Here is a 12,668-nt window from a genome sequence, read left to right as displayed (position 1 = left end):
AGTGTTTCCTTTGGTTGTCTTGAAGTGCCACTAAGCTTTTAGAGCCTGTTGTTTCTGCCTTTGTCTATCGTATACCTCAACCCAGTCAAATCGGATCGTTATCCTGGGTAATATCCTCTTTCCTCGGTAATATCTTGGGTAATATCCTAAACAAGTTAGATTTCAGGGATATCTAACTGGATCCAAAACCAAATTGGATCTGGTTATAAGCCATTTATGAAAAAGAGACTAAGTCTTCTAAGTCACTTAAGTATTTCTTTATTTTTACCCTCAAGCCCATGCTTGGGTATCAGTTGTGTTTAAATAACAGTTATGTTCAATCAAATCCTATTACATCTCTTTTCATAAAAAAGAAAAATACTTCAATATTCTAATGGCAGGTTGACTGACATCAGTCAAAAATGCCAAATGTAACTGCTAAGTGCTCTCATTTGGGGTTAAGTAAATAATTTTTAACTCCAGAATAACCCAAACAAATAACATCAGGCTGACATTATGCAATTCATAAGCTGTCACTAGCATCTTGTTTGGAACTTGATGAAAGCAATGTTCTCTTTGGCAGACTTTTTCTTTTAATTCATTCCTTGTCAATATGCTCATTATATTTTAAGGAGGAAACTGATCTGATTATTTTAATGTCTTCTTTAAGAATATCCCACTTTTGGAAATATGTTTCAACTACTTTTTTTTTTTTTAATGTACCCTTTGGCATTCTGTCATGGCTATAAATTCAATGTAGTGAATAGATCCCACCTAAAATAATCAGTTTTTAAATTAAAAAAAAATATCCCCTCATAAAGCCCTCACAGAACATTGGAACAATCCTTATAAAAATGTATATTGCCAACAATGCTAATTGCTAGTATGTTATAAAACATTTATTTTATTACTATGTACTCAATGGAAATAATTTTAGCTCCACTGTTCAAGTATAGCAATAAGCTTGTGTTCAGTGGACACTGGCATAAAGATGTTAGTAGAACTTTTGCCAATCAAAGGCCAAGAATTTAATTAAACTTCCACACTGACATGATCTTATAGCTAGTAAATTCAGTGTAAACTCAAGTCTGTTAAGAAAAATAAGTAATGAAGAAATAACTCTTTTGAGACACTTTTTAAAACATTAGAAGTAAAATTCAATATCACCTGACCTATATTTGATAAGTGAAACATAAATTTCATTATCAATGTGTTCATACAGAATAGAAGTTGTAAATTACTTTTGTAATTGTTACTGGTTTTGTAATTGTTACAACATCATTTGGATTGTTATATAATATAAATATTTGTTCATGAGAATTAATTTTATCATATATGTAAGTAATCCTGTTAAATGAAATGACAGTACATACCTGAGTAAAATTACTCGGATATCAGACACTTGTAAGATTGGGCACTCTATAACTAAGCTTTTTATTTGATGCTTGCTATTTAAATCTCCAGTGGTTATTAAAAAGTCAGTGGGTTTTGAATAGCTCTCGCTAAGCTATAAGAAACAGATATGATCTCTCAGATATGAATGAAGGGTGAATGTTTATTTTGTAGTGGCTCCCACTCTGATTCACGCTGGCAACTCCATACCTTTGATTATACTCAAATGAAAACATTATACATTCTCCCCAAACTGAAAATCTGCAATCTCCCCAATTCTCCCCACTCTACAAATATATACAATCAGTTTACAATTTTTATAATTAATTTTCAAATTTAAGAAAACTGTATCTAGCTCTTCATAAACACTGCAGACAGCAGAATGTATACATAAGCTATATAAATTTGCAAATGTAGAAAAGTTTGTGTCTATTTTATAATGTTTCTAATCTAAAGTGATGTCAATATGGCCTCTGGAGCAAACCTATGGGAACCAATGAGAGAGAAGCTGTATCAACTTACCTTCTGTACACTCCTTAGCCAATGAATTAGGCAACAAGACTAGCTCAGACACAAATCAGAAGTGGGTCTGGGTCCATGCCCCATAGCTCTCTGTCTGGAAGGCATAACCATGAGATTGGAATACATGTTCAGGGTAGGGTTACCGACCCACAAGGATTGCCCTGGAGTCTCCAAGAACTAGATACAAATCTCTAGAAGACCAGTGAGAGTGATCTGGGAGATGAATGATAGATCATTCATTAAAATAAATATTAAATGTTGAATCCAATTTATACAGTAGTCCAGTGGGTTTTTAAAATGTAACAGTAATGTGCATTTGCTTTCATGATGTAAAGTCTTTGCACCATAATCCATAACTGATAAACACGGGCACGTTCACCTTGTGTGTTGAGGGAATGTTGGCGTTCTGGAAACCTCCTGGAATAGATTCAAACAGAGTTGGCAACCCTAGCTCGGTGCATACCTTAGCTCAGTGGGGGCCAGCCTTTTTGGCAGGCCACAAATTAGTACCACGCCCTCTCCAAGTGCCACTACCTGATCCGCTGCTCTGCTTTCTGTTTCCTGCCCCACCTGACAATGTGTTGCCTGTCCTGTCCCTGGTCTCCTGTATGCCATAGAGAGGCTGCCCATGCCACTCTGCAGGTTGGCCAGTCCTGCTGGAGCTGCCTAATTTGTGGTATAAAGAATATCTGGAGCAGTCAAGAATATACATGACTTATCTCTCACTGGTTCTTGTGGGCTCCCTCTGGTGGCTGAGTAGTCACAGCTTGAAATATGAGTACCTTTGGCTTCTAGCCTGAATTGTGCTATATTTCTATCTCCTTTTCCCCACCTTGGTTCTAACTGCATACAGAAGATGTTCCAGAATATGCATTGTGGTATCTGGCTGCTTTTTTGGCCTTGGGCAGATCACAGTGACTTCATATCATAGCTAAAGGGTTATATAACTTGACTTGATCTTTTTTTCAGTGAATTTTCTGAAACATTTTAAAAATAATTACTCACATATTTAGGGTTATTTGCCCACATTTAGTGAGCTGGTCAAATAATTCCCATATCCATATACTAATATTAATTTATATAACATGTGAGCTGTAATAATGTATCTGACAATTTAATACATTTTTAAAATAAAGTATTTGACATTTTTCAGTAAGCATCAATGTGATGCATTTCTATAACAACTGAGTCTCGGTTGGAAACTAAGCAGATGAGTTGAATCATTCATGCTCAATTATTTGGAGTCTCAGACCCATATATTTAAACTCTACTTAATGCATAACTTTAAAGGCCAGAATCTGCCAACTAGTTTATTCACATAAATAAAGTCTTGTGTGTTAAGTACAGACAGGATCAGGCCCTATATCAGTAATACAAGGAGTTAAAATTGACTTTGGGGTATCCCCCCAAACAAGATCAAAAATCTATAAAGCTAGGAAAATATCTGTGCTATATATAACAAAATCAACAGCATTGAATATATTGGTATGACACATCCTTATTATTGTCTTATGATGAGAAAATACCCTAAAGATTCTTCTAGAAAGTATGTATGCATATTAATTTATTCATAATACAAATCAGGTGGTTCATTTGCATTTTTGACCTAATACTCTAATTTTCTTCTGAATGAATTTTTGCCCCAGTACAGACTTATGCTGTCCCACTGAGGTAACTGTTTCATTTGCTGCAGTTCCAACAAGTTCAAGTTTTACTTATTAAAAAATCTAAATCAAAGTTTATAGTTCTTCTGATTTAGATTTTTAATAGAAAGTAAAAGCTTGACAAGTAGTGGCTACAGCTAAGATGCAATTAACCATGAGAATAAGCTGACCTTAGGGAAAGAATGGGGTGAAAGAGGAGAATAAGATGGCAAGTTAAGATAGAAAATAACACTGTAAAAATACTAAAATGAATTCTCTTTCAATACCAGACATTTTTATGTTAATTCAAAGTTATGAATATAAATAAATTATAATGTCTCACGTGTGGCACAAATGGTTCAGAATATCAAGTCCAGAATTTAATCAACAGTTTAACACAGTGTTAAAGAGAACATTTCCAAATAAACATATAAGTAGGACAGAGCATGGGGCACTCCTTTGGCCTCCATCCACCATAGGATTATGTGTACGTTTGGACAAGATGAACCTTAACTGCCAACACTGCCAACTGAAATTACTTTTAGGCATTTTTTTCTCTCCTTTAATGTCTGCCCAAGACAGCAACACATACCAGCATTACAGCACTGTATTTCATTCATATGTTGCAGCTTTCCTGTGGGGAGAACTGACAGAGAGACCTGGCTGCTATCCCTTCCACTCTCCTTCTCGTCTCCACACAGAAGTAGTTTCAGGTCTCATCTCATAGGCCTTCTTCATCTTCACTTGCCCCATATCTTTGGGGGAGATGACAAACAGATTACTAATATTCTCCTTCTGAGCTTCGTGCCTCCCCTTCACTGCCTTCTTCTTCATGGCCTCATGGTTCCCCCCTTCCTCAGGTTCTTTTATCTTTTTCTATCCAACCTAGGTCTTATACAACAACAACAACCATAATAATAAAAAGATTTTCATGTTCTTTTCATCAATGAAAGTTCAGAACAGTCAACTTTTTACAGGGTTTGATATTTCATGACTTTTTAAGTGATTAGCTATAATGTGTTAACTCATATGAGATGGTGGGTTTTAATTTAACATGTGAAAATTGAGTATCAGTTGATGGCTTTACTTTTAAAAGCAGGAGTCTGATGTTAGTTGACCCTTTGTATGGGATAAATAAGATTTCCTATGACTCTCCCTTAAAGCATCTCTTAACAGGAGTACAATTTAAATTTGCATGAATACTGTCACTGAGACTTGCCTAATGTTTTTCTTTTATTTATTATGTATGTGTTCCATGCAGACTCCCAGGCCTTTAAACATCATTAAGCAGAACAATGGTGAACAGATCATTAGGAGACGGACGAGAAAGCGCCTTAACCCAGAGGCACTTCAGGCTGACCAGCTAAACAAACAGCAGAGGGGTAGCGGTGAAGAACAAGTCAATGGAAGCCCATTAGAAAGGAGGTCAGAGGATCATTTAAGCGAAGGTCACCAGAGAGAAATTCAGCTTCCCAGCCTGAGTAAATATGAGGCCCAGGGTTCATTGACTAAAAGCCATTCTGCTCATCAGCAAATGTTGGTCAGCCAAACTCTGGATATTCACAAAAGGATGCAACCTTTGCACATTCACATAAAAAGTCCTCAGGAAAGTACTGGAGACCCAGGAAACAGTTCATCAATATCAGAAGGGAAAGCAAGCTCAGAGAGGGGCAGCCCAATAGAAAAATACATGAGACCTGCAAAGCACCCAAATTACTCGCCACCAGGAAGCCCTATTGAAAAATACCAGTACCCACTTTTTGGACTTCCATTTGTACACAATGACTTTCAGAGTGAAGCTGATTGGCTGAGATTCTGGAGTAAATATAAGCTGTCCGTTCCTGGGAATCCACACTACTTGAGTCATGTGCCTGGCCTACCAAATCCTTGCCAAAACTATGTGCCTTATCCCACCTTTAATCTGCCTCCTCATTTTTCAGCGGTCGGATCAGACAATGACATTCCTCTTGATTTGGCGATAAAGCATTCCAGACCTGGGCCAACTGCAAATGGTGCCTCCAAGGAGAAAAGTAAGGCACCACCAAATGTAAAAAATGAAGGTCCCTTGAATGTAGTAAAAATAGAGAAAGTCGATAGAAGTACTCAAGATGAACTTTCAACCAAGTGTGTGCACTGTGGCATTGTCTTTCTGGATGAAGTGATGTATGCTTTGCATATGAGTTGCCATGGTGACAGTGGACCTTTCCAGTGCAGCATATGCCAGTATCTTTGCACGGACAAGTATGACTTCACAACTCACATCCAGAGGGGCCTACATAGGAACAATGCACAAGCTGAAAAGAATGGAAAACCTAAAGAGTAAAACCTTAGCACTTAGCACAATTAAACAGAAATAGGTTTCCTTGATGGGAATTCAATAGCTTGTAATGTCTTGTGAAGATCTATAAAGCACTTCATATAGAGAGCATGCCTTATCCAATATAAAAACCCTTCCTTCTTTCCTTCCTTCCTTCCTTTGTGGGTTGCCAAGAAGGAAACAATGAATTGGATGGTGGCTTGATGGGGAAAGGGATAATCATTTGGGACATGGCCCACCAAACTATCCAGAATGCAGTGAATCAGGACAAATATCAATCACTGGGAATCTTGTATTTCCAGACAACTAATACCTTTTGTGTAAGAGACATAACTAGCTAGAATGCAAAGATGTGTGTATATATATACTGCTGCAGGAGTATAGTGAACATATGCACACTGTATATAGGAAATAGATTTATTAAATATACAAGTGTTCAGAAATCATTTAAATATTTTTAATTTGGACTAATTTCTGCCTTAAAACATGCCTTAGTCACTTTGTCCTCAATAATTTGGCAGTGATTTCATCCAGATTTAAGACTCAACCAATTTTTTAGCTACCATTTTAACACTACACTTTTTCTGGCACATTGTTATCTAAGAAAAGATAATGTTCAAATGAATTATCTCTAATACAAGAGCCACACTGGGCTTAATTTGCATAGAACAAGGTAACCTGCTGTATTTCATTTTTTTTCTGATTAACTCTTCTTTCTAAACTTTGGAGTTTAGGGTTACTTCTCCACAAATGTAATGTTGTTATACATACCAGTCAATCCCTTCAATAGACTTATACCAGCTTTCGCTAAGTAGCATTAAATGTCTTCATAATACCTTTTAATACTTAAAGCTTTGTAAAAACTATCCATGAAGGGAAAGCTCCTCAGCATAACTGCTCAGGGAAATAGGGCTAAATAACTAAATATTAAATAATTGGTTAAAGGTGCTGTTAGACAAGCCTCCATGCTTGCTATGAGGGTGTACAAGAACTGACTTTAATCATTTTCATAATAGTGTCCCAACCAGTAGTTTATTATTTTGCCATGGGGATGTAGAAGATATTACAAGCTACTGGATGCACTGTCAGATTAACTTATTTCATTAAAGAAGTTGGGAGAACAAATAGAAAAAATCTTATTTTTCTAGTAAATATTAATGTATTACATTTCAAATAATGGTGCCTGACATATTGAATAATTATTTTCTACAGTGTACGTATGCAACAAAGATATTCCATCATGCATTAGAGTCAGTTCTGACTCTGCCTCGCTGTTTACATTTGCAAATGTAGCAAACAAGGTAATGAAGCAACTATTTCTATTGCAGTAGGTATCTCTTTTTTTGTGTGTGTGCATTAAAGTTGTAAACGATAACATGAAATGACTGAAATTTGTTGATATTAATGGTATGGAAAAACAAGAAGGAAATGAAAATATTTTTTATGCCTACTTAGGAAAAAAAGGGTAGCACTATTCATTCCAAGTACTTTTGTATTCTTAAGCTCTTAACTCACATTGTTATGCTTAAAATGATAAACATATATCCTCTTTTTATTGCTTTGTCTGTGTTTCAGAAGAAACATTTCAGAAATTATTTTGATAAGTGCTGTTGGACTATGCAGCATTGATGTTTTTATTGCATTCTGTAGTAGCATTGCACTCCATTTTTACAATATTATGCAGTTGCTTTTTTGTTTTGTTTGGGTTTGTTTCTTTCGCAGTGCAGGGTCTTAGTTCCTTGAGGTCGGATGGCAGGTTTAGGTCAACTGGTTCATGAATGTTGCAGCGAATGAAGTTTAAAATATCATTCTGATATTATGTTGTCTTCTATTTCTCCATTTGTGCATTTTATTTTTAAAAATGTTCTATAAGAAAGTATCTCGGGACTAAGTCCTTCACTTAAGATTATATATAAAGCGTCCTATTCTGATCTCATTTATATGCCACCTATCTCAAATTGTCATGTAATTGAAGTTAAAGCATCCTATAAAAAAGGGTCCTTGCATTTAACTTACACAAAACTGACCATTCTCCCCCTCTAGAAATTGGTGCACTTATGAGACACTTAACCAGGTAGAACTAGGAAGCTGGAAAATGAAAGAGGGGCGAGGGTGATGGGAAATGTCTGAAAGCATTTGACAGAAGTTTAAACCAGGGAGGAGCAGGCCTAAACATATAGCACTTTGATAGTCTCTTGAAAAAATGTGCCTAAATTAAAGCAGACTGCAAGAAGAAATGTCATCATGCATGAGAAGCACTTACACAGCCGATCACTAAAGGTCTCACTGACCTTGGCACCATTTTAAGTGTTACATTTTCCCACAGGTGAAATGTTATTGAACAACCCCTCTGATTTGTTAGGCACAAACAGGCTATTGTTTTAGCATCAGGCTAACATTCCTTCCTGCTTCCACCTAGTTTCTTTCACAACAGGCATGGTCACTGGTGACCAGTGTATGGAAAATCCCATTCAGCCCATTCAGGTCGAGATCTATAACCCTTCATAAAGTTCCAGCTTGGCAAAGGATATTGGGTCACATTCCTCCTCCTCTGTTTCTAGATGAATCTCCTGCTTGATACCAGTGCCAGAAAGTGACTGGTTGTGTTTATTATTGTTCCCCAACAATAGCTCCGTTCTTTTGTTTTTTGTTCTGAGGGAACTGAGATAGCTTGTCCTCTTCTTGTATGTCAGGGTCCGGTGTGTGTCCTAATCAGATTCCTCAAGAAATTCATTAGACTTTACTAGCAGCAACTGCTGGCTTCAGAAGAGGCTGCCTCAAGGTAATCAGCACAGTTACTGTGTTGGGATACTTATGTCTTAGCAATTCCTGTGGCTTCTCTACTGATGAAAGCTGCATCTTCCTGGCAAAATACTCCCTAATGTACATGTTTGTCATAAGGACTTGTGCACAAACCTTTATGTCATTACACCACTTGCTGAACTAAAAGCAGAGGCCGGTAGGGGAAAATACACATATCAAAGTCTGGAAATAAGGAGAGATACAAGCTTGTAAGTGTAAAGAGCAGGATAGAGTTCTGAATGTTAATGTTGTACTATAGTGTACAAAGGAAATTTGTAAAATGTACCTGTTGCTCTTGCCATGACATATTGAGATGTTCTGAAGCTTCCACTTTTGAGACTTGGTTCTAACCAGTTCATAAAAAGAGATATGAAAGGATTGAAATCAAAAAAATATCTTCCGTAACAGCTCACAGTTTGAAGTGTGATAGCATTTGATGTTAATTACTATGCATAATGCATTTTAATACACATCAGTTTACAGCTCTGAAACATCAAGTTCTACATTTTCAAAAGTGTCAGTTGTGCTTATTCCTGCGAAATGTAAAGTCAAGACTCGTTCATCCCATTTTAATCAATTAGGAGTGCTTATCATGTCTGAAAATCTATTATAGGTTGGATCCCTAAAAGAGAGTGCCTTTTGAAAGCATAAATTCATCCTGTTTGCTTTTAAAATACCTGAGAAGGACCATTGCTCTTTATTTAAGAATCTCAATATTTCTAGCTAATCAAATTAACACTCTATGTAGCCTAACTCCGTGCTAGAGTATCCCTTGCAAATTGTACTGATTTCAAGGTGTCACTTGAGTGCTACCCAGTAGATCAATAAAAACAAAGGAGATGTTCCAAAGAGTGCATGGTACTTAGGCACCTAACTCTAATTGGTTTTCAATAGGGATTTGATATCTAACTCCTTGTTTTGCTTGTGAAAATCTCCCATTAAATTGTCATGAGTATCTCATGCTCACTATACTGAAAGATTGCTAAGGGAAGTTAGAGATGGTGTGCCCACTCTTCTGCCTGAAAATAAGGTGCAGTATGAGGTGCTAGCCATTAGGAAAGGGTATATGGAGATGAGATGAATGAAAACTTCCTGGATGAGATAAAAGAGTTGACAAAAAGAGCTGGATGTGTAATGATAAAGAAAGAGCAGCACTAAAAAAAATATAACGATAAAATGTAAAGGCCATGAAATGGGATGACCTGATTTGGCAACTGTAAGTGGGTAGAAAGGTTAGAGACAAGCTCACCAACAAATTTTCTGATGGAAGAATGTTACTTAGTTGGGTAATAACTGGATTTGGTGCCAGAGGATATGGCCTAGCACCTGTTTTGCCTCCAAGTTTCTGATGTCCATCAAAATAGCATTCTGGTTTTTTGCTTCCTCCTTTTGCTTCTGTATTGATTTTTTTCTTGGCTCACTTAGCATGTTTCTTTATAATACCAGTCAGAATAAAAGCCAAAGAGAATAGAAGTTTAGTTCTATAGAACCAGAAAAGGTGAATATGTTTTTCTTTGTTCCAGTAGAGAGAGTTACTTTTGGCAGGTGTCAGCATTGGACTTGTCAACCTACTCACTATATAGATAGAAAATTGGAAGTCACACCATTCCCATAATTTCCATATGCAGAAATTTGACTATGTGGAATAACTGAACATGTACAGGTGAGTAGTGGGCCAAGTGGAATAATTTGTATAGATTGTTACCATCAGAGAATGGGATTTTCCTCCTTCTTGTAGATATTGATTAGATTCATAAGCTCTCAAAAATTGACAGTTGCTGAGGTGCTACATAATATCCATATACCTTATATAACTGGTTATATGATTTATCTCTTATTAGGAGGCTAAAAAAATAGAATTCCTCCCAAAAACTTTGTCTACCATGAAATAAATGCATTTGGTAAGTTAAGCTAAAATGCTTAGAATAGACATTGCAGCAGCTGCCACATATTGTATAATATTCAAGTTTTCATATTGTTTCCCATCACTGTAGTCTCTGAGCCCCTGTCCAGGAAGAGGATGGGGGAAAGGAAACATCTCAAAATGTCATTGTAAATTTAACTTACAGCAAAATTCACCAGCAGAAAAAAGGAATGATTTCATATTGCTAAACAAACACTCTCTAAGCATATAGCGCTGATTTGGCTCTTATTGTTTTGTCCTTACAACACATGATGTGTTTTTTGTTTCATTTTGTTTTGGTTTGGTTTGGTTTGGTTTTCATAGTGCATGTTCATTTCTACTCACAAACATGTTCTTGGTGTATTTCTTATGCAAACAATCTTCAGGCAGCAAAGATGTCTGTTGCATCTAAACTTGAATAATAAAGTTTTACCACCAGTTATAAATAAGGTTTGTGTCATTGTTTATGGGGCAACTGTAATATCAGTACAGCACAGAGATGCTGGAAGAGAAAGAGTCAAGACCTGGCCTGAATTGAGTCAATGTTTTATCTATGACCACCTCTTTCTGAAGGCCAACAGTTTGAAAGGCAGAGATACCATTGGCTGAACAATAATATTGACACCTCAAATTATGTTACAACAAATTCCAAGTTAAGGACTCTGTGCTCTAAACCTTATTGAAGTCTATGGAAAGACTTCCAGTGGAAAACAACTTGAGTGGGCTTTAGATCAAACTATGAGCCTGGCATTATATTTCTAATATTGGTTTAATTACTTACCCTGCACAAAGAAGGGACAAGAACCAGCAAAGAGGAAATAGCCTGGTGAAGGGCTGATATTGGAATTTGACCAGGAATGCAGACTTCACACGTAAGTTTACTTTGCATAAAGTCTGATGTGATCTTTAAATAATTTCATGTAGTCAGGATCTTGGTTTTGCATCTTGTCCGTAAATCAGCATCTTCCACAGAACAATGTCTCTGTGATCATATAGATCATAGATTAAATAGTGACTTGTAAAAGAAGAATGCCACCTACAAAGTCACCAGCACCACTTCCTGCTATAGTCTTGGACGTTTCCTCAAAGATCTTTCACCTAAATAGTGACTAAGTCAACTTTCATTAGTGTTTATGCTCTGATGAGATCATAGACCATGGTGGTATGACTCCCAACCATTTTTCTACTATGCTGTAATTTTATTTCTCCACAGGTTTGTCTCATCTCCATGGCTGAAAGCTATTACTTCTGATTCTTTTCTTTTTGGGGGTCCTTCTGTAACAAGTCATTTAGCAAAACTTGTAGATTTGTTGAAGTCTGAAAGGGCCTTCTGCTTTGGCCTCAAACTTGCAACTTCTGGGTTGCCAACCATGCACTGTAGCACCCACACCTCCACAACTCCTGTTACTTTTCATGCAGCGTATTGCTTTAAAGTTGCATGAAATGGTGAAATCAGCATACAAGAGTAGAGCACAAAAATTCTAGAACTCAGTTCTTATCTCATTATGCCAATAGTTAGGCCTGTGTGAACAGAGAAGTATTTGGTTCAGATTCAGCCAATTTGGAGGACAGTGATTCAATTGGGAGATTCAGATCATTGTTCTGAACTGATTCAGCTAAATCGGCTTTGGAAGATTTGGCGCTGATTCGGAAAGATTTGGTGATTCGGACTGGCTGGGGGGAAGCAGGCACGGATGAGTGGCTGCAGGTTCTCCCGTAGGTCCTCTGGCTGTGCCTGCCTCTCCCTGGGTGGGGGAAGCTGTGGGAGAAGCCCCCATAGCTGCTCTGCCCAGTCCCATCCCCTGCCCAGGCCCAGCCTAGTCCCAGCACTAGGGAGCAGGGGCTTTGCCCTGTCACCACTTGCCAGCTGGCATGGGAAGTGTGAGATGTGGGCGCAGCAGCTCTGGGAGCAGAGGCCACTTGCCCCCTTCTGCCTGAAGCAAGCCAAACCTGCATCTTGCCCCCCACAACCCTGGCTGGGCAAGCAGCAGCAGGGCAGAGCCCCTGCCCCCAGTGCTACTGTGCCTGCATCCTGCACCCCCACCCCCCTTCCTGGGTAACCCCCTGGGGAACCCCCCCCCCCCCCCCAGCCTTGCAGCCTTTCCCCGCC

General features: G+C 37.7%; 1 protein-coding gene across 5 annotated transcripts in view; it reads left to right on the top strand.

Annotated features, from left to right (window-relative positions):
- Positions 1–11,004, top strand: part of TRPS1 (transcriptional repressor GATA binding 1) — a 340,381-nt gene extending 329,377 nt beyond the window's left edge. For all 5 annotated transcript variants that reach the window (XM_019528088.1, XM_019528086.1, XM_019528089.1 and 2 more), the window contains one exon: positions 4,798–11,004. In XM_019528088.1, coding sequence (XP_019383633.1) covers positions 4,798–5,859 — 1,062 coding nt within the window. In that variant the 3' untranslated portion in view covers positions 5,860–11,004. The remainder of the gene's footprint in view (positions 1–4,797) is intronic.
- The last annotated feature ends 1,664 nt before the right edge of the window (positions 11,005–12,668 follow it).

This window comes from Gavialis gangeticus, unplaced genomic scaffold (genome assembly GCF_001723915.1).
Source record: "Gavialis gangeticus isolate Ggan-Ray unplaced genomic scaffold, GavGan_comp1, whole genome shotgun sequence".
In the NCBI taxonomy this organism is placed as follows: Eukaryota; Metazoa; Chordata; order Crocodylia; family Gavialidae; genus Gavialis; species Gavialis gangeticus.
Note: the sequence above shows the minus strand (reverse complement) of the source record. Positions and strands in the feature narration are given on the sequence as shown.